The sequence below is a fragment of the Mesocricetus auratus genome, unplaced genomic scaffold (genome assembly GCF_017639785.1).
Source record: "Mesocricetus auratus isolate SY011 unplaced genomic scaffold, BCM_Maur_2.0 Super-Scaffold_100003, whole genome shotgun sequence".
Lineage (NCBI taxonomy): Eukaryota > Metazoa > Chordata > Mammalia > Rodentia > Cricetidae > Mesocricetus > Mesocricetus auratus.
Genome location: NW_024429188.1, coordinates 115634671 through 115658117, shown reverse-complemented (window position 1 = coordinate 115658117; position 23447 = coordinate 115634671). Strand labels below are relative to the sequence as shown.

General features: G+C 39.3%; 1 protein-coding gene across 4 annotated transcripts in view; it reads right to left on the bottom strand.

Moving 5' to 3' along the window:
• Mtm1 (myotubularin 1) overlaps window positions 1-23447 on the bottom strand; it is a 104172-nt gene that overhangs the window by 3547 nt on the left and 77178 nt on the right. For all 4 annotated transcript variants that reach the window (XM_040744710.1, XM_040744712.1, XM_040744711.1 and 1 more), the window contains 5 exons: window positions 18803-18988; window positions 13707-13913; window positions 10463-10555; window positions 9613-9726; window positions 5305-5481 (listed from right to left, as the gene is read on the bottom strand). In XM_040744710.1, the coding sequence (XP_040600644.1) occupies window positions 5305-5481; window positions 9613-9726; window positions 10463-10555; window positions 13707-13913; window positions 18803-18988 (777 nt within the window). The remainder of the gene's footprint in view (window positions 1-5304; window positions 5482-9612; window positions 9727-10462; window positions 10556-13706; window positions 13914-18802; window positions 18989-23447) is intronic.

Genomic DNA, 23447 nt, shown 5'->3' with positions numbered 1-23447 from the left:
AAAAGTTACTCACCTTGTTTTCTGCAAGGTGAAAGCCCAATGGTCAAGTGTTACCAGGGTCATACAACCTCTGGAGGCACTAGGAGAGAATCCTTCCTTGTTCTATTCCTGTTTCTGATGACTTCAGCTACTTCTTAGCCCATAAAAATATCACTCTGGTCTCTATATCTGCCTTTACATGGCCTTTTTCTTTCTTCTGTAGCTGTATTGCAAATCTCCTTCTCTTTTGTTTTAGGTAGGAGAATGCTTATCATTAGATTTTGGGCTAATCTAAATTACAACTGAAAATACCTATTATCCAAATAGGGTAACTGTAATGGTTCATCTTCATGTCAGCTTGACTGGAAATGGAATCACCTAGGAGACATACAGTATGTCATTAGGAGACTCTAGAGAGCTTTAACTGAGGAGGAAGGTCTCGTCTCACCCTGAATGAGAGTGTCAGCAGGCCATGGGCCAGGTCCCAGACTGAATAAAAACGAAAAAGATAGCTGAGCACCAGCATTTATCCCTCTATTTCCTGACTATGGACCTCCTGTGACCAGCTGCCTTAAGCTTCTGCCACCATGCCTGTCCTGCCAAGATGGACTGTATTCTCAAACTGTGAACCTATTGTTTGTGTCAGGCATTTTTGTCAGAGCAACAAGAAAAGTTACTAATACAATCAATATATATTCTGACAGGAGAATATATATATATATATATATATATATATATATATATTCTAGTTTCATCCATTTGCCTGAGAATTTCAATATTTCATTGCTTTTCTCCACTGAGTAGTACTCCATTGTATAAATGTACCATATTTTCTCTATCCACTCTTCAGCTGAGGGGCATCTAGGTTGCTTCCAGGTTCTGGCTACTACAAATAATGCTGCTATGAACATAGTGGAACAGACATCCTTGTTGTACGAATGTGCCTCTTTTGGATATATGCCTAAGAGTGGAATTGCTGGGTCTTGTGGTAGGTTTATTCCCATTTTCCTGAGAAATCTCCATACTGATTTCCAAAGTGGCTGAACCAGTTGGCACTCCCACCAGCAGTGAAGGAGTGTTCCCGTTTCTCCACATCCTCTCCAGCATAAGCTATCATTGGTGTTTTTGATTTTAGCCATTCTGACAGGAGTAAGATGGTATCTCAGAGTTGTTTTGATTTGCATTTCCCTGTTGACTAGGGATATTGAGCACTTTCTTAAGTGTCTCTCAACCATTTTAGACTCCTCTATTGAGAATTCTCTATGTAGCTCTGTAGCCCACTTTTTAATTGGATCCTTTGGTGTTTTGGAGACTTGCTTCTTGAGTTCTTTGTAAATTTTGGAGATCAGCCCTCTGTCAGATGTGGGGTTTGTGTAATATCTCTGTGTTCAGCTGTGGGCCAGGTGCTGGTCTAGGTGTTCCATGATCAAGAAAGCCTAATTTCATGGTGTATAACTTCCAGCAGGGGGCAGCAGACCAACAATAAACAACAATTCCATGAAGCTATCCACGGACAGAAGATGACTGATACTAGAGAGCAGAACCAGATAGGAGAGTAGTGGGCAGGTGTGGTGTTACTGGGAGTCTAATTTGTGTTTATGGAATGAGACACACTAAAGAAGGAAGTGAGCTTAGGGAAATGCTTGAGAGGGATAAAGGAAGAACAGAGACCAATGTGGCTAAAGAACTGTCTCACAAACTGTTATTGAGACAGGGAAAAGAGAAAAGGAGTAGAGTCACATAAGGCCTCAGAAGTCACTGTAAAGACTTGGTCCCTGAACCCTTTACATGGCCTCCCTGGCTAGTATAGGTACCTTATTAGTGGCTGATACACAGGAAAAATTACCCCCCCCAGCAACCATTAACTGAGGATAGCTCCACAGGGGTGGGGGCAGGGGCAGGGTCTCATAGGTTACTCCTCCCTACCTACTGTTAACTGCTTATAAATCTTAGGGAGGGGTGGAGCCTTATGAGTCCCTCCTCTCAGCTAATGTTAGCTGCATATCAATACTCAGGGAAGGGTGGAGCCTCAAGAGTCTCTCACCTTAGCTACTGTTTACTTGTCTATTAATTCTCAGGGAGAGACAAGAGCCTTATTAGTTCTTTTTCTAACTATTAAGTGCTTATAAGTTCTCCGGGATGGGGGATAAGGACTCATGAGCCACTGTCCCCTAGCTATTGTAGACTGCCTATAAACACAGGGAAGGTGGGCATATGTGTAACCCATGAGAGGATTCAGACAAGCACGGTCTTATACAGGGCTGGGTCATAGAATTCTTGACATATAGGAAGAAAAGTTCTTCCTTGATATTCTCCCAGTTTTACTTATTTAAAAAACCATCTTCTATATGAATACTAAATTTTAGAGTCAGTTTGAATACTAGAATCAGCACATATACTTAGACAAAAAGAAATCAGATGTAACAAAATCATTTTGTAGGGGCATGAATGTATAATTAGAATAAGTTTTCTAAACTATTAGCAATAAGAGATTAAAAACTTACAAATGAAAGAGACCAGTGAAATAATGAATATAAAATGCATGGAAGTTATTAACCTATAGATACACAAAAAACACTTAAAGAATATAACAGAGGAGTCCATTTCTGAGAGTATGTAAAGACAAGCAAACAAGCAATGAAACTTACAGTCCAATGACTTCAAATGGTACACCTGAACTTCTCACTTAAAAATGAGCTGTGGGTAAAGTGTATGCCAACTCAGCATGACATGCAAACCACAGGATAGCTCATCCAAGAAACATTTTAAGCCTCAAATTATTTTCCCATTCAGATGCCTTTTAACTCTTCTCCTAGAAATGACCTGAATACCGTACATGTCAGATGGCTTATATATCACTGGCTCTGTTCTTCTCTTTCAGTTACTGAGTTTGATGTTGCAGCAAAGACTTACAAAGCCTGCTTTTAAAAACAGGCTAACCTTGGCATCATTCAGGTTAAGAGTTCATTATAGGCAGGGACTGTATATTCTTTTTTCTTTCAACAGGGGTAGCATATCATTGTGTTGTCAACACCATAGCTGGCCACTAACTGAATACTTTCCAGGTCACACAAATGAATAATCTCTAAACTTTCAAGTGGTTAAGTATATTCTTTCAGGTTTACATTACATAATTTAGGAAGTCCTATGTGCTTAGCTCAATAAAAGCAGATCTCTAAAGACATTCCCTATACTTAATTCACATCTCTATTATCAGCTTCATCCCTGTGCACTGCAATCATCAGCTTATGTGCCCCCGTCAGCCTGGGGAGTCTTATGGGCAGAGATCATCTGTTCTTAATCCCTGTATTCTCCCAGTGTAGGATACACAGAACACTCAGTATTTTTTGGAAGATAATATTAAGTACCCAGGGACATCAATTTGTGCAGGTATATTATAGTCAGAAAAATCTACACAGGGAAGGTAATGTTTATAAATAGATGCCAACAGATCATGTTATAGAGCAATTAATGTCTGAAAGTAAAGGGTTCTCTCAAAGAACAAACAACATTCTTGTTCGTTCAGGCCCCATTTTGCTTAAACCCTTGGAGAATACAGTGTGGGGAGTACTTTATAGAAAGTTCTGGTGATGATGTCCCTCTAAACTTGCCTCACAAGCAAAATGAAACAAGACCAATCAAAAGACCCAAACCAAATGACTTCTCACATAATCATTGTTATTTTTATAGTCAGATTTTGACAAGTACAAATGGAGAGGTAACTGTAGAATCTGCAGATACTGTAAATAGTTTCTCTCAGCCAATGGCTAGAAGAAAGCTATGACAAATAAAAAAGGGCTTATTTTAGAAGACTAACACTGTTCTGTTCTCTCTCTCTCCCTCCCTCTCCCTCTCCCTCTCTGTATGTGTGTGGGTGTTCATGTTCTGCTTATTTATTTATTTACTTACTTATTTAGAGATAGAGTCTCACTGTCTAGTCCTGGCTGGCCTGAACTCACTATGTTGACTAAGCTGGAGTCAAACTCGCAGAAGCTCCCTGCCTCTGCCTTCAAATTGCTGGGATGACAGATGTGAGTTACCATGCCCATCTTATATTTTTAATTGAAAAAGAAATGCGTGTTCTGCAATGGAAGTTAGCAAAGATTCTGTTTACTTGTTACCTGATATCCTAAATGCCTGAATGACTTTTCAGTAAATTCCCTCAAAGTATTTCTCAAATTCCAAACAAAATAGGCAAATGTACTCGAGCTCTGGCATCTGTCACTTTCCGAAAAGAACACACATTTCAAACAGGGCCACATTACAATAACCTTTCACTCAAGCAGCAGAGACTTCCCAGTGAGGGTACCAGGTTGAAATGAGCAATTCCCCAGTGAGTATGAGACACAGGATGGTACAGAATCAGAGCATGTGTGCAGAAGCCAGTGAACTTGAGAGTGGAGCTCCTTGACTTGCCACCCCAGACTACTACTGAAGGGATTACACCCGAGGCTTTGCAAGGCTGAATTGTGCCCTACACCACAGGGAAATGAGCAAAACTCCAGCAGGAGCCACCATAAACACTAAGCATCAAACAAAGTCATGGGTGGAAGCTCTTTTCTTCTGAGCCTTATAAATAGGTTGCTTTTTCTTCCAGTTTAAGGTGAAGTTGTGAGAATGGAAATGTCTTTAACTGTGCAATTTTTCACTTCAATAACCTGCTTCCATATTGACTGATAAGTTGCTTCTAACTAAATTTACTAACCATTGGTATATTGCTATCTTTATTTTAGGCATATGCAGTAAGAAACAAGCTGATGCCAGCTCACTTCATATTTACATCTCAGCTGGAGGGGAGAACAAGGCTCCCTCACTTTTAAATGATCACTTATCTCTAGTCAGTGCAGAGAACTTTTTCTTTCGAGTCAGGGTCTCATACAGCCCAGGCTTGCCTCAAATTTCACTATGTAGGAGAGGTTGGCTTTGAACTTCTGATTATCCTTCCTTTCACTTCCTAAGCGCTAGAGTTACAAGAGTGCACACAATGTCAGGACCTACGTTCAGAATTTTCTAATGATGTGTAAGCCTTTCAAGTGATTACAGGAAACCCTTAGCTAGGAAAACTGAGAATGTTTCTAGAGTATTAAAATGGCTTACATTATGGTTAAAAATTACAGCACTCATTTGGGCAGTGAACTATAAGTTTAACTTCAAAATTCATGGTTTAGTAATTCACAAAAATTTTGAATTAGCATTAGTTTAAAAGCAAAGTGTTTTCTTTATTATGTTTGTCCACAGAATGTGAAAAGGCTACTAGCATAACAAATAGCATCATACTAGCTAGAGTGGAGCCATTCAGTTCAACAAGAGTGTCTTTTCACTTACTTGTTGCTTGATTCTGGGATTCCATCGAATGTAGTAATTCACCCACAGTTCCAAGTGTCGCATACTAGCAACTGGATACAAAACCCGATTGATTTCTTTTGTATAGAAGGGGTTCTTGAATTTGTCTTTATTGCTGTTAATTAGCGACCATATAGAAACTGTTCTTTCTGTAAGTTGCTACAGAGAGAGAAAGCAGAAAGGTAAACACACTCACAAACATCCTGCAGCCTGTGGGAACAATTCAGGATTAGCACCTATGATGCATTTATATTATCCTCCATAATAGCTAAGAAAAAGCATCACTCAGTGCCTACATCCATTTACTGATATTTGCATAGACAACTGCCTAGCTCAAGAGCCATTGTTTCTGCTGAATGCTGCACCACTAAATGCAATTCACTGACCTACAAAGACAATTCCTGGCTCGGCAAAACATTTATGAACAGATGGGCCACACTGTTTTTTTCATTCCCCTCAAAGGAAAATTAGGAGTCCCCACTGAGTTTAATTTTTTCCTGGTTGTTAGAAATACAAAGTTTAAACCTGTGACTACTTGACAACAGGTATTTGGATAGTTATTTTAATCAACCATCCAGATATTTATTTAATCTACATCAGAGCCACATCCAGATATTTGAAAAAATATGGTTAGCTGACTGCATTAAGTCTTCAGTTTTTCATTGATATCCATGATAAAAATATTTACAATTTTATTGTTTTCATTATATACATTTTACCAAAATTTCACCATAAACTATGGAAAAACCAAAGCTGAGGAATAGAAATATAAGAAATAAAAGTACCAAAGTTAGTATTTGACTCTTCCTAGTAATATCTTTCATGAGTACGACAAAGAAGGCACAGCTAAACAAATTCCTGGAATGCATGTAGTTCATTTATAGAAATGAAAAATTATGAGAGCTGTAAAGACTAGATTTGCAAATTGAGGGTTGTTGAGAAGCTGCTTTTCCCCCTAAATGTGAAAATGTTTGAGTTTTAAAACCATGTGTAGTATATAATCTAAAACTGAAAATGTATAAAATAAGCACAATCCAGTACAGAGTTTGGCATCAGAAAAGTACAAATGAACTTTATAGGGTTGGTTCAAATGGTGCTATCATGATTTATCATTGAAGTCATTCCTAGGAAAAGTCACCTTTTATTTGGTATTTTATTTCATGTATTTTTTCTTATTTCTCTGCTTTGGCTTTTCCATAGTTTACAGTGAAAATTTGGTAAATGTATGTAATAAAAAAACAATAAACTTGTAAATGTTTTGTGAGAGCATGGACACCATGCAGTTGAGGGAATATGGTCCTTCATGGTGAGGAATACTCCATACTGCAGAAGTATGAAGTGGCTGGTTAAATTCTCACAGCAGCTAGGAAAACAGAGAGCATCAAGGCCCATCCTGCAGTGAACCACTTTCTCCAGTAAGGCTGTCTACTTTTGAAAGGTTCCAAAATATGAACCCACGGGAGAGCATTTCACACTCAAACAGTAGCAGGTTTCCAGGACCTATTCATACTATAACCAAGTCACCAGGTCAGCCTTGATCTCCCCTTGTAGGCCAGGCAGTCTTTTTATTTATGATCCTCCTACCTGTCTCTATAGTAGCCGGGATCACAGGCCTGACACACCAGGACTGGCTTTGATTTCTTTTGGATACACAACCAGTAGTAGGAGGCTTGTTGGACCTCAATTTGGATCTGCTTTTAATTTCCTAAAGAATCTTCATACTGCCTTCCGTGAAGCTTGAGTCAACTTGTGTTTTTAATTGATTTGTCTGGTACATATCTTCTTATTCTCCAAGTACATGCCTTTATTGCTACCACATAGCTATCTAGTTGCAGGTGTTAACTACTGGCATGGTCACAATGCCTTTCTTTCCCCCATTCCTGCCCCTCATAGAGACAATTTTTTTCTGCCACACATCCCCAGCTCTGATTAGCTCAGCATTTAGCAGTTTGATTCTGATGACTAAGCACCTGCTGTTTGCAGCTGCGCTCTCCAGCCTCTGTCCTGTCATTGCTTTCCTTTTCCCGCGCTCATTGAGTTTTCTCTTGATGTCACAACTGTCTGCTTACTTTTCTTGGCATTTACTCACTTAACTACAAGCTCTCCTTAGTGTATCACATGCTTCTAAAGAATCTTAAGCACATCAGATGAGCCCGATGTCTCTGTCACAGAGGCTTCAACCTGCACTGGCTGTTCCTTTGCTTTGTGCTGTTCTCATCAAGAACTCCTGTGCTGGAGCTCTCATTCTGGGAATTCTGTGCAGCCTTACTTTTCTTTTCATGGAGTGCATATTTCAGCCATTTCCAAAAGAAGGTGCATTTGGGGAAGTAGGTCATTTTTTTATGTGAGTTCGTGTATGCAGGTGCACATGTACATGAATATTTGTGTGCAGGCGAGTCACTAATCTCAGTGTCATCCTAAGGAATTTTCTCCATATCTTTAATGACAGGGCCTTTCATTGGGCTAGAGCAGCTAGTTAAATCTAAGGATCCTCCTGTCTCCACATGCACAATGCTGGATTACTTGCATGATTCCTTTGTTTAGGGTTTTATGTGGATTCTGGGGATTGAACTATGATCCTCATGCTTGCAAAGTAAACATTTTACTGATGGAGCTAACTCCACAGTGCATGAAATAGATCATTCTTCATACTGTGTGTGTCTAAGAAGATCTTTGTTCTCCTTTCATAGATAGGTGGCAATTTGGTAGCTGCAGAAAGCAGGTATAGAGCCCTTTCCTTAAAAGTCATCTGTGCAATATTGTCATTGAAGAATCCCAAGTTATCTTGATTTCTGTTTCTTTGCAAATATAGCATGAGTATACCACACCTAAAATTCTTGGGACCAGAAGTGCTTTGGCTTTAGGAATTTTTGTTCTGATTTTGGAATGTGTGCATATACATAACTAGATATTTTAGGGATAGAATCCAGTCAAAACATAAAATTCAATTATGTTTCATATATGCCTTATATACATATCCTGAATTTAATTCTAGGCTATACATTGATGTGCTGCATTTTTGTATTTATTTTGTTTGGAGACAGGGTATTAATATGTAGACCAGCCTACTCTGGAACTCAGTATGTAACTCAACTGTCCTGAAACTTGTATTGTTCCTGCCTTAACCTCCCAACGGCTGTGATTATGGGCTTGGGCTACAACACCTAGCTCCCCCATCCTCCAGTTCTTTTAAAATACAACTTAGAAGTGAAATTTCTTGGTTGTATGTTAATTCTACATTTCCCGTTTTACTTTCTCCTTTTTCCTATTTTTATAGATTCATGCCCTTCCACTTTTTAATTGGATTTAAGAGCCACTCCATGAGCTGGAAGCCATAACTGAAATTTTTAATGAGGTCAAGAACCTAAGCCTACATAGGTCATGGGCCCAGGGGGAAAATCCACTATTAGTCTCCTAAATAAGCATAACAATAAAATTATATCTAATAACATACTGCTGTATCTACAGATCAGTGCACACACAGTCCACACCAGAGAAGCTGCTTCTTGCAGTAGATGGTAATCAACACAGAGACCCAGAACTGAACAAGGTGTATAGAGTGAGAGACTTAGGAGTATTCAGCCCCAAATGGGATGTCTTTATCAAATCCCCATCCCCAAGCATAGGAATCTCTGCAGAAGAGGAAGCAGAATGACTGCAAGAACCAGAGATAGTGACTGACTTCTGGGAAACAGCAAATTCTAGACACAGGAGCACTGATACACATATGAACTCACAGAGACTGTGGCGCCATAGAAAACCATACAACCTCAAGCCAGACAAAATCCCGGAAAGAAGAAGGAAAAGTGAACACAAAAGTCCTACACCTCTTCAAGAAGCTATTTAAAAATGACAGCTGTTGGGAAAGGGAAAATCAGTTTTTGTCAATGGAGTATGGCTCTACTCCAGGGAAGGCCCCACGTTTTTAGTGGTCTTTTCCCCTCCCCCCTCCCTCCCCCCTCCTCCCCTCCTCTCTCCATCCCTTCCTCCTTCTCTACCTCATTTCTAAGAGAGAGACAATCAAGTGAGATGAGTAAGGAAGGGGGTAAGAACTGGAAAGATCTGCGGGACTGAAAAGAATATTATCAAAATATACTGTATGAAATTCTCAAACAAATAAATCAAAAAATCCCTTTACATAACTTTTCATGGAGCTCCACAAGGGAGAACTTGTATATTTTAAAAATCACTCTTATTCCTCAGGGCAAAACCAGTGCTTCATAAACACTCATATTGTTCTTAGATTCATTTTGTAAAACCTTCACAAAAAAACATTAGTGTTTTGCTCACCTGTCTTTCTCGAGTTGATTCACAGTTAAATAAGAAAGTACCAAATCGACAGCTATACAGATGATCCAAGATCGTAATCAAAAAGCGTTCATTGAACTCAAAAGCTGTGGGAAACTAGATAAGAACAAACAAGTAAGCAGAACATAAAAAATCTAGTCTATTCTCTCAAGGAAGAAAAAAATGCATGGAAAACATGCTTTCTACCAGACCATAGTATCAAAGTAAGAATTTATGGTATATTATTAATCATTTTGAATGAAAAGAAACACACAAATGTATCACACACACACACACACACACACACACACACACTGTGGCAAGACAAGATGCACAGATGATGGTAAGAGTGACTAAGAGTTCTCCCACACTGAAGAACTCTGGGAAAAACAGCAGAGATTTCCATTTGCACACACCACAGAGGGTTTTTTTCTTTCTGTCTTTTTTTTTTTACTTCATATAATACTGATGCAATTTAAAATGTGTCAAGTCAAGGAAGAAAAAGGACAAAGTGGTCAAAAGCTTCCTTTTTTAAAACTATTATGAGTTATCAAGTAAGCTTACACAGAAATGCCAGGGCATTGTCAGTCCTGCTGACCTTCCATTAGGACAGGTTATCCAGTTAAAAATTTAATTTTATAACCTTTATATGGATTATTCCAGACATACGAGTAGTAGTATCAGTAATTAAATAATGAATTCCTATGACCCTGTTGTTGAGATTCATCATTATTTACTCATAGCCAGGCCTGTTTCATCTTCATTTCTGTCCTGTATTATTTTGTAGGCAAACTTTAGATGTTATAAGACACTATTTAAATACTGAGTGTATATTCATCCCACATATTCTTACCTGTTTTGACATCTGCCACACACAGTCAATAAATTGGAGAAAAATAGGAGATCGGTCAGCATCAGCATGATTTTTATCACCATGACCTATTCTCTGAAATGAATTGATGAAGATGATTTAATACACAGGTACAAAACAGAGAAAGCATATAACTTACAAAATGTCACAATACAACTCAGCAACCTGCCTTTTAAATGCCAAGTTTCTCAGACAGTAAGCTATGTAGGTTGCCATGGAAATACAGAGAAACAACAGATGATTTCATGATAATGGCAATTTTAAAATTGACATTTATGTGGGCTGTGTACACATGTGTACAAGTCCTACATATTCACAGAAGTCAGAGGTCAACTTTCAAGGGTTGATTCTGTCCTAGAAAGCGAGATGCCATCAGGCCTGGTGGGAAGCACCTTTAACAACGGAGCCATTTCACCATCTGAATAAGGACAATTCAGTGAGACAGCTGGAGGGGGTATTTAGTCAATAAAGTGCTAGTTACCCAAGCATGAGGACCTGAGTTCAATCTCTAGAACTCCCAGAAAATGAACAAAGCAACCAAACCACTGTTTTGGCAGCACCAGAGCTGGGGCAGTGGAGACAGAAGGATCCTTGGGGCTCATTGGCTAGTCAACCTAGCATAAGCAAAAAAGTTCCAGGTCCTTGAGAGAGACCCTATTTAATAAAAAAGGAGGATAACTCCTGAGGAGTGACACCTGAGGCGGACCTCTGGTCTCCATACATATGTGTACACACATATACATGTATCCACACAGCCATGTGCAATTATACATATTCACACACAACTTCAAATACACACAAAACAATGAAAACTAGCAAAGCACCATCAACCTCTGCAATGGTTAAAATTATTTCATATGATTGGAATGTTATACAGGTCCCAGACAGTGCATTATAGGTAACTGGATTATCCTTCATGGTATTTTCTAGCTTCACTAGTTTTCTCAGGGAAGAAGCAGCCTGCAAATTCCAATGCTTGAAATCATGTCCAAAGTACACTTATTATGATTACAATGCTTACCTCTGCTAGAGCCCAAACAAAACCCTTACAATGTCTTTATTAAACAGTGGCTGATTCCACTTGGAAATATTACTTTGTGAAATTTGGATGAAGGATAAAAGCTGATCGAACAGTTTTTTTGTTAGTATGATATACGTGTCTTCTGAGAATCACCATGGAACTGGGTAAAGGAGATATGGCTCAGCAGTTAAGAGTACTTACTGCTCTTGCAGACAACCCAGGTTCAGTTCTCAGAGGATGGATAAAAACTAGCTAACTCCAATACTAAGGGATCTGATGCCCTCTTCTGGCTTCCAAAGGTATTGCTTGATGTGGTGTGCAAATAAACATGCAGACAAAACATCCCCCCCCAATAAAAAATCTTCTTAAAAGATGCTCATTCAAAGGACATCTGGAAGCAAGACCCCCAAAATATGAATTGCGATGGGATCCATTGATGATTAAAAATTAGGCATCAGAGAATTAAAAAAGAGCCTCAAGTGGGGAGCCTAGGCCTGAATTCACTGGGTAGCCTAGGCCTTACATTCATAGGGCAGCCATGGCTGGAACTCACTGGTCAGCCTTGGCTGGGAACTCAGTGGGCAGTCTAGGCCTGGATCTCACTGAGTAGCCATGACTGAAAATCACTGAGTAGCCTAGACTGGAACTCATTGGTTAGCCTAGGGCTGGAAATCACTGGGTAGACTTGGCTGGAAGTGACTGAGTAGTCTAGGCCTGGAACTCACTGGATAGTCTTGCCTGGAATTCAATGGGTAATCCAGGCCTGGAATTCTGTGGGTAGCCTAGGTCTGGAATTCACTGGGGAGCCTTGGCTGGAACTCATTGGGTAGCCTAGGCCTAGAACTCAGTGGGTAGCCGAGGCCTGGATCTCACTGGGTAGTATTGACTGGAACTCACTGGGTAGCATAGGCCTATAAATCAATGCATATCCTAGGACTGGTACTCAATGGGAAGACTTGGCTGGAATGTACTGGGTAGCCTAGGCCTGGAACTCACTGGGTAGAATTGATTGGAACTCATTGAGTAGGGTAGGCCTAGAACTTACTGGGAAGTTTAATTCTGGAACTCACTGAGGAGCCTATGTTAGGAACCCACTGGGTAAACGAGGCCTGGAACACACTGGATAGTCTTGACCAGATCTTACTGGGTAGCTGAGGGTGGAACTGACTGGGTAGCCTTGGATGGAATATACTGGGTAGATTAGACATGGAACTCAGTGGATAGCCTTTGACTAGAACACACTGGGTAGCCTAGGCATGAAACTCACTGGATAATCTAGGCCTGGAACTCACTGGGTAGCCTTGGCTGGAACTCAGTAAGGAACCTTGCCTGGAAGTCACTGGGTATCCTATTCCTCATTAAGTAGCCTAGACCTGAATTCACTGGGTAGCCTTGGCTGGAACTCACTGGGTAGCATAGGTCTGGAATGAACTGGGAATTCTTGGACAGAAATCATTGGGTAGCCTAAGCCTGGAAGTAACTGAGTAGCCTTGGATGTAACTTACTATATAGGCTTGGCTGGTATTCACAGGGTAGCCTAGGCCTGGAACTCAGTGGATTGCCTAGGCCTGGACTCACTGGATAGCCAGTCCTTAGGCTTACAGGTTAGCCTTGATAGTAATTCACTGGGTAGCCTTGGCTGGAACTCACCGAAGAGCCTTGGCCAGAACTCATTAGTATCCATGACTGGAATTCACTGAGTAGCCAAAGACCGGAACTCACTGGTTAGCCTAGGCCTGGAAAACACTGGGTAGCTTTGGGTGGAATTCACTGGGTAGCCTTTGCTGGAACTCATATCAACCTTCCTGTCTTAGCCTCCCAACTCTTAATTCATACATTTCTCTGAAGATTTTATTACATTTGAATTTAACTAGAAATAGTAAAGATGGATAAATCCTAAAAAGACTTTCATTAGCCCAAAGACTCATATATATTTGAAATTATAAAGTGGTTTTTATTTATATTCCTCTGATTTTTTTTTGAGACAAGGGCTCAGTAACCCTGGTTATCCTGGAACTTGCTATTTAGATCATGCTGGCTTGGAACTCATTGAGATCTACCAGCCTCCTCAGTGCTGAGATTAAAAGCAAGTGTCACCTTGCTTTGCACTTCTCAGACTTTAATGTGAGAAGTGAATAAACAGTAGAGAAACCAGTTTCTTAAAATCCCAGCTGATTTAAAATAACAGCTTTAGTGTTTACTTACAGATGCGAATTTATGTCCAAAACTTATCCACTCTTTCTGTACCAATATTTCAAAGCCTTCAATACTCCTGTAGAAGCTGTCCAGCATCAGCATGGCCAGGGATGTCAGCTGAGCTGTTCTGTCCCATCCGTCACTGCAGTGCACAAGCACTGAGCTCTTCCCTGAAGAAACTTTGTCTGCAACTTGAATGGCTCCTGTCAGAACAAGCTGTCAGGGAAAAACATGCAAGTCAGCAGCAGGGAGCAGCAGGGAGCACTGATACTGCTCCAATGTCAAAGTGCCACCCAACTTCACTCCAGCCCAAGTCCTGCTTTCAAATGTCAATGCACATCACAAACCACGACATCAGGAACTACAAGATCCTAGGGAGCTCTCTGTGCTGCGTGTAGAGATCACATTCAGATTTTCTTGAGTTTTTTTTTCAGAGCTTCGGTCCTTTGCGTGAGTAAGTGATCTCCTTTTGTATGAATAGCTATTTATCCATCTTTCGGCTGATAGAAATGTGGCTGTTTCTAGCATTTGTATACTACAAATCATGCTACTGTGGATTTTTGCATTTTCACTTTTTGGTAGGACATACCATTTCTTTCTTCTTAGGAAAACATCTATAGGTGACATGACAGGGCCATATGGCAAATGTATGTTCAAGGTAAAAATAGATGCTTACTTAAAGAAACAAATTTTAAGGTGTGCATATTTGTATATGACTTCATTCATGTATGTGTGGGCATGCATGCCATAGTGCACGGTGGAGATCACGGGACTACTATGTCGAATCTGTTATCTCCTTCCACCTGTATATGTGTTCTGGGAACTGAACTCTGGTCACCATATTGAATGGCATGCATTTTAGTCACTGAGCCATCTTGTTGTTGGCCCTTGAGCTGGCTTTCTAAAGTTTATTCCATGGAGCACCTCAAATTCTAACACCATACTTAGGTCATTTTAACTAATTCAAAGAAACTGAAATAATTCACTGAAATGTATTTAAGGAAAAGCTGGATTATGTGAACCATCTGACAAATAGAAAATATGAAAGCTTATTATTTTTATATGAATTCACAGGACACAAGTGAACAAGAAAAAAAGTTGGGGACCAAAGGACAGCAGACTATCAAAAGCACCTGCAGACTGAGTGCTTCTCAAACAACTGGTGCAATCCTGTTCGCAGTTTTCACTTGAGACACTTCTGCAGAAAGAGCTGTTGAGAAGCAGTGCTAACATTCTAGATTACTGGAGCCCAACTTAACCAAGTTGGGGTTCTAGCACACTGTAGAGGGCAGCTCTCCTCCAAGGTGTGTCTCTCACAATAAAAAGGCAATTATTTTAGAAAATGCTAGATGTTTCCGAATTATGAATCCCCACAGTCGCTCTGACTTGGAGCAGCTGTAATTATCTAATAAAACAAAGTCCTGGTTTTCAAAACTAAATCAATTGAAAACAAATAATTCAGTACTCTTGTGAGAGAAAAAGTAGTAATTTCTAGCCATGAAGACAAGGGATAGTAACAAGAAATTTACTAAGAGGCCATGAGAAACTGAGAAGAGGTAAGAATAGTTTTTCCCTGGTGCTTAGAGAGGAAAAACAGTGCAAGCGTCACACCTACTCTCAAAGTTCAGCTCTACCCGCACTTCTGCCCTAAACTGATTTAACTGATGTGAGAACCGAGATGGATGCTGTTGCATGTACCCACGTGGGCTCCTCAGCCTTGTCACCAACACTGGTCATGTGAAAGAACAGTGAGTATTTCTTTCATTAGGGTTGAATTCCCCTCACTAGAAACAATATTATAAAGTCTGATTGGGTTCTTCTACATTTTCTATATTCCTTAAGACCTAACTTCTATACAAAATCTTCTTCACACAGCCTTGCATCATGATTTCCTCAGGCACCCAAAACAAAGTACCAGCTGGATTTTCAAGCCACTTTTCTTTCTTCTTTCGCTGTGTGATGGGAGTTTTCCCTGCCTTCCTAAGGTCTCTAATACAGGTCTGCACGCATGTATTCATTTTCTCTCCCTCTTGCCCTTCCTCCCCCTCTCTCCTCCCTCCCACCTTTTCCTATTTCTCTAAAAAAAGAAAAGAAAAGATTTCTACTTTGCTGAAAGAATGAAGAAAGCAAAAGTTTGAAGACATCTTTCTAAATTCTACTGATTCTTTAATCGGGCTTTTGAGCATTTCCTCATGCTATTAGCAACCAAAATACACAATTTACTTTATGACTACACAGCATTTCATTATATAGATATAATTCTTCTTCTACAATCAGACTATTTCTAAAGGTCTTCCACTAAGACAAAAATTTTCATATACTAAACTTTCAGAATTGTGTTTCTTTACTTAACAAACACCCAAGTTCTCTGTCTGAAAACAGGCTAAAGCACCCCAAGACTTGAAAGCCTTTCTTATAATCACATAACTCTCTACTCTTTTCTTCATCTAACTTTTTTGGGCTGGCATGCATGCATGTATGTGCATGTGTGTGTGTGTGTTCAGGTGTATATGTAAGCCCATGGTTGACATTGTGGGGGTCTTCCTCAATTCTTCTATTTATTCATGGAGGCAGGGACTTTCAATCTATCCCAGAGCTCATCGATATGGCTAGTCTGGCTAGCCAGCCTGCTCTGAAGAGTTCCCTTTTCACCTTTCAGACAACTAGAGTTACAGGCAGGTCAGCTGCCACACCCACTTGGCATTTATATGGGTTCTGAGGAGCAAAATTCAAGTCCTCATACTTGTGTGTCAAATACTCTAGGCACTTCTTAAATATCTCCCCAGCCCTTATCTAGCTTTGCAAAAGAATAATTTATATTATCATTGGAATTTCCAACTCTCACTCCCATGATATTGCTAGCCACCCATCACAGATGTCCACCCTCTTAGGCCCTTTCTAGACATTCTAACATCTTTGGAGCTCTTGATTTCTTCTCTTTAGGGATGACTTCACTGAACCCCACTTTTCTTCTATGCTGATTTCAAACCTGACTGGAGCTCCATTCCAAGTCTTCTGATCTTCTCCTCATCTGGAGCATCCCTTAGCATAAATGATTAAAGGTTCAGCCTAAGTTTAGTGCTGAACTACTGACTCCCAAGCTCACATGTCAGTTACAATTCTCTATTTTGAGTTCCACTTTACATGAGAATCTGCTTGACATATCACAACAGAGGATGGCCTACCACTACCTCCGGCGCACAGTGTTACTTTTAAGCCTAGTCAAGATTGCCCTTCAACTGAAAATTGAAGCATCCTTTTCTCGGGGAAGTGGCTACACCCTCTTTGTGGCAGTCTTCATTTCTGAAGCTCTTATATCTAGTTAATCACATCATACTATATGCTCTGCATAAGAAGCAACTTGTCACTTGGTAGCCTCTGCATCCTTGCTTTGACACTACTATTTTGAATCTTCTTTTTCTAACTTCACATTCTTTTCTCTTGTATCAATTACATAATCAATCTCTAAAATAGTTCCCTATATCGCCAAACTGTTACCCAAAGCCTGAGATCTCTCCCTAGAATTTGACAGTCAAGGCCCTGGCTGCTTAGCTTCTTCCAGATCTCTTGCTAGACTAATCTCACTTAAAAATGTTTCTTAGTTCCATAAACTTATTTTTAAAAAACCTTGCAAATAAATTAAAACATGCTTTCTTGTCAACTTGGACTCACCTACAGCAGTTTCTGAGTGTTCACCTCAACTGTCTTCTTTAAAATGGATTTCTCCACCTCTCTACTTTCTAGAAGGACAGGTTAAGCCTATTTTTTTCATCTGACTTTGTTATAAAGGCCTAGTCTGAACTGAAAACACAGTATCTTAGAATATGTTTCCTTTTACTTTGACCATCTAGCTACCTTCTTAGGGGACCTTTTCTCCTTCACAAGTTCTAACATGATGATCTGCATTAAAACTGTGCTATTTAAAATGTATTTTAAATTTCAGCAACACAAGAAAGCTGTGAAGGTACTGCAGAAGTTCCCAGATACCTAACCTAGTTTCCCTTCTTAGTATCATTGTAAGGGATATTTGGCACAAATAAGAAACCTATACTGACACATCATTACTTACTAAGAAAATTAACTGTAAGTTTATTGCTTTAAAAGTCCATACTTTATTCACATTTCCTTAGACTTTTTAAAAAATATTTATTTCCTTTATGCGTATGGGTATTTTGCATGTGTGTATATCTTTGTATCATGTGTTTACCTGGCTGTGCATGCAGAAGCCAGAAGAAGGCATCTGGTGTTAGAGAGAGCTGTGAGTCACTATATGGGTGATGGGAATCAAACTCCAGCCCCACATTTCCTTAGTTCTTAACCTAATGTCCCTTTTCTTTTCTACAGTCCCATTCAGGATACTGTACTATAGTTAAAGACCACAATTCATTATTTTGTAATTTATTTTCTGAGGATGATAAATTAAGAGATAAGAAAGTTAGACAGGAAAAATAAAAAATACAATTCTTGTCAAATTGGAATATATACCTTCACTAGAAAACAATGGATCTTAATAATTCACCTACTTAAAATATGCTTTCAATTTATGAAACTATATGATAAACAATTGAATGTAATCATTCAATTAGCTGGGCAGTGATGGCACACTCCTTTAGCCCCTGCATTCAGGAGGCAGAGGCAGGAGGATCTCTGTGAGTTCGAGGCCAGCCTGGTCTACAGAGTGAGTTCCAGAACAGCCAAAGCTACACAGAGAAACCATGCCTCAAAAAAAGCCAAAAAAAACCAAAATAAAATCATATAAAATTATTCATTAATAAATTTTAAAACGAAAACAGCAAAAAAGGGCACCTTTGTCTAGGTCTATGAGTGATATACCCAATAATTTGTCTACTTCTAAATATACCTACATGAGATTATTTACTACTAACAAGATTGGAAGAGAAAGTTCTTCAGACTCTAAACATAAGATAGAATGATGTTGTGAAATCTTCAATTTAGGTAAGCAAATTATAAAGAAACAGTAAGCTGTCATAGAATCTTCTACCACAGTTTCTCTTTCTGTGTGTAACTTTAAATATTTAATGAAAAATTTCACCTTTCTAAAATAAGTATTTTTGTACCCACAAATATTTTTAAAGTATACTTACCTTAATATGTTCTAACCAATGAGTAGACTCCAAACTGGACAACCAATGAGATTCTTCAATGTTGGGATAAACAATGTCTTTTACTTTTTTTAAAGATTCACGCATAACGTGAATATTATGAATGTCTAAGAAAGAAAGTTCGGTGTTATGATATGCATCATCACTTTCATATCCTCCTCCTGTTGCCTAAGAAACAACAAGTTTACAATAAGTTAGGTTTCCTATTTTATCAGTACCATAGCCAAAATATCTCATAAGCTATTTACTTTAAAAATTTTAACCCAAACCCCTCTAATTTAAATAGTTAATCTGATTTTTTTTTACTTCCTATGCAACACAAGCCTCAATAACCCAAGTCACACTTTGAGCTAGAGAAAAATATGGAATTCTGGCAATATCCTGGGGCTGGAGGTGGGGTGGGGACAACTGAATTCATCAGACAGTATTCCCTTCAAAATGCTCTGTATTTACTGGCTCTTCTAGATCTGCAAAAGCAAGAACAGGTTCTGAAACGTCCTCCTCCTCCATCAATTTTGTGGCTATTATTATTATTATTATTATTATTGCTTTTACGAGACAGGGTTTCTCTGCATTGTTTTGGAGGCTGTCGGTCCAGCCCAGCCTCGAACTCACAGAGATCCGCCTGCCTCTGCCTCCCGAGTGCTGGGATTAAAGGCGTGCGCCACCACCACCCGCTATGTGGCTATTATTGTACTGCTTGGGGAAGGGATAGCCATATTGATGTAGCAGCAGGCACTCCAACATTGTAAGCATTCTAATAAGTTGTATTGTGTTAGGGGAGAACAACTTTTGTAGCCAGACACGGGCCAACAGCTCACTTCAGCCTCTCCTTACTATATGATCTGGAGCCAAACACCAACCTTGAAGCACCAGTGTCCTGCCCTGTAAAGCAGAGTGCACTCCCTAGCCATAACAGGATGAAAAGAGTGAGATTTCTTTCCAATGGCTAACAACAGTCACTTTTTGATAAGGCTCTATGGTGCTGTGCTTTGTAATTTTACCTCTTACAGGAATGCTAGAAGACAGATGTTACTATCCACAATTGGCACATTTGGAAGCAAAAGCTTTATCCATTCCAAAGTAATTTAAGTAATAAATATAATTTAAGTCTGCGTTGATTTCAACATTTAAACCTTTCCCACTGTGTCCCAACTACCTTTCCGCTGTATAAACAGCAAGGACAGATCTGCATGTAGTGGGCTCACAAGATTCTAAGATGGGCAAGATGGCTATCACCTACTGTAGGAAGCACCAAGTTCTTAATGGCGCTATGTATTGAATTCAAGGCCTTGTATATGTTAGACAATTGGTCTACTATGAAGTACTTAATAGTGTTCACTTGCCAGGGTGGACTTTAATTAACTACCACAACACTGAAAAGTATCCATTTCCCCAATAATGAAAAGAGACACTATGAATTAGTTTAGGAACATGGCTGTATTTTGCTTAAAGGTTTTTGAAATGTCACAGGATAGGTAAATTTTGGCTCTTTAAGAAAAGCGAACCAGTTCTGAGATTTTTAAGAGGTACTAACTTTAGATTGCCTGTAGGAGGAGCACAAGGAAGCATCCTTGTGGGACTGAACAGGAAAGTGGAATGCAAATGTGTCATCCCCACAATAGCCCTCTTTTCTTCATACCAATGTTAGGAAGATAAGCCTATAGCCAGAGTTGGAACAGCAAAGCAAGCTGGGGACCCCTGATGCCCCAGGGTTACTTATAGAGGTTTCTTGTAGTAAAAGAGTAAGGATATCACCCGAACTTCATACTTGAAAATCTATGTGTCAGGCCGAGGAGAAAACATATTTTGACATTTCAAGCTTCATTTACAGAGCATCAGCAATAAGTTAATGGGAAATGATCCCTTTGTTGTTTATGGGGGGAGGGGGGAGACAGGGTTTCTCTGTGTAGCCTTGTGTATCCTGGGACTTACTCTGTATATGAGCCTGGTCTCGAACTCAGAGATCCACCTGCCTCTGTTTCCTGAATGCTGGGATTAAAGGCATTTGCCACCTGACTAGAACTCACTATCTAGCAGTAGACTGCCCTCAAACTCATGATAATCTTCCTGCCTCAGCATTCCAAGTGCTGAGATTGCAGGTATGAGCCACCATACCCATTTTCTATTTTCCCTTTTTAATCATTGTTTTTGTTTTTAATGTGAGCGTCGGGTCTCCTGGAACTGGAGTTACAGGCAATTATGGGTATTGGGACCCAAACTTAGTTTCTCTGGAAGAGCACTAAGTTCTCCTAACCACTAAGCCAACTCTCCAGGCCCTGTTTGCCATTTAAAAAGAGCTTTATGCTAATAAATCAGTAGACATCCTCTTCCTGGCTGTCCACACTTTGTGGAAGAAGCCCAGAGTTACTGGCATCTGCCTGGCAGTTCCTTCTGTAAACTGCAGGCACAGACCTGGCAAGTAAGAGCTGGATTATTTTAGCTAGCTCTGCAATCCTATATATAATGCAATGACACATTCACCCTCCTGTAGACAGAAGGCCTGCTTCTCTGCATGTGTGGCTGTTACATAATTATGGGGATCTGCAGAGATGTTTGACACTGTAGTTCCTTTCATAAATAACTGAGCATGACATGTAAAAAAAAAGCAAAAGGAAAAATACATGTTTTAGTCATTGCCAAAATTTCTGGCAAAACCGGACATTAACACAGCCCTACTTTAATTCAGCACAGTGTTCTGTCCCAAAATAGAAGCAGTGTGGTGCTAGATCTTACCAACCCTGAGTTTTGTTTAATTGAAAATGATGTGATATTACTGATTACATCTAAATATCCACAAGAGAGGAACAATTATTAGGGGCCGAGAGAACAGAAGTCAGCAAGGGTAAAAATCAATTAGTCAAGCACAGACTGAGTTCCCCAAAGTTCAAATTCTCCATCTCTGGTTACCTTTGAAGTCTTCCCTTTGGTTTTTCTTTATTCAACAAAAGTGAACAACCCAAATTACCTAGGATGTTATAAAGGGCCAAGGGCCTGTTGCTATGGATATAGACAACTAGTGGAGAGACAGAGCCGGGAGGAAGGGTTTTAAAAATGACCCAGAGTGCTTTAAGGCTTAGGCGTTCTGTTTTTTCCTTAATATTTTTCCTCTTTTCATTCCTAAGAGGACTAGAAACAGAGGTTTATTTCCACAACATTAAAAAGGCATTCAAGAATTTTGTTGCTATAATGAGCTTTTGAGTTTGATATAACTAGGGTATTCATTTCACACACTTTAATATTTTAAAATATTCTTTCTAAATACTTTATTTTAATGTTATATCTATTTCTGGCTAAATAAGTGTGTGGAAATATTGTATTGTATACATGTGTTCACCCTGAATTATATATGAAGGATAATGGGATTCAAAATATATAAAATTAAGGATAATTCAAGAACATATTTTGATTTAATTTCCTAAATCCTTTACTTATAATTCCTAATTGACTTACCAATTCAACTTCATGACTGTTTTACATGGAAGATTGGAATTATTTCTATATAAACCCCCAACTGTGCTAACAAATACATCATCTAAAGCAAACATGAAGCCAGGGCAGGCAGCCCAGAATTAAACATGTAGGACAGCTGAGCCACATACAAATGGTGAAGAGCTGAGCCCCACACACATTCACAATATAACATCCCCTAGAGGAGACAGGCTTCACACACATTCCATTTCAGAAATTGCTGTATCTATCTGGGCTGCTCAAGGACTTGCTTTGCTTTCAGGTTCTTATGATGGGTTCTGAATAATTGAAGATGTCAGATAAATGGCCTTGGGATGAGCAAAGCATTAAAGATGATGAAATTTAAGTCTACAGTTAAAGAGAATAAATCTGAATGACAGAATCTGGGAGTGAGTAACTTGGGGCAAGCTTACTTGTAAGCATTTGGAAACAACACAGGTATGTATAGACGGGAGAATCAAAAACATAAAACCAGAAATCATGCAAGGTAGTTTAATCTCAGAGGCTGAGGTTGAAGGACTGTCATAAACTCTAATCCAGCCTAGACTAAACAGTGAGACCCTGTCTAAACCAAACAAACAAACAAAGAAAACCCCAAACAAGCCATTACAAGGCAAACAACTCCTCTCCACAAAGCCCCTAAAGCAAGGTAGGCCTGTCAATTCAATCTGAGGTCACTTATAAAGAGCAAACAAGCTTGTATTTTACAACAGATTCTGGGGGGGGGCACACAAACTTGTATTTTGCAACAGATTCTGGAGGGGCACACCCTACAGTCACTGATGTTTGCAGTAATGACCATAATCTACTTGAAGAATATTTCACATATTCTGTTTCAAAAGGAAAACACCAGTTGAGATTTGCTTTTGAAAAACTCAATTTCTGTCTTTGTGATGATAAAATTCATACACAGACCAACTCATTTCTTCAACTATCCTATATAAATGACAGTTTATGGGTACAAATGGTATATATGAGGAAGTCTTCAGATAAAATTATAAATTTCAAATTTTAATAATAGCAGCTTCCCACAATTCCTAAAGATACCCCACCAGTTCACACAAGAGTGATCACAGTCACAAGTGATCCAAAGACTACCATTGTGTAAGGCTCTAGACAAAGCCCACTTTCATTACAGTTCTAGACATGTCATTTA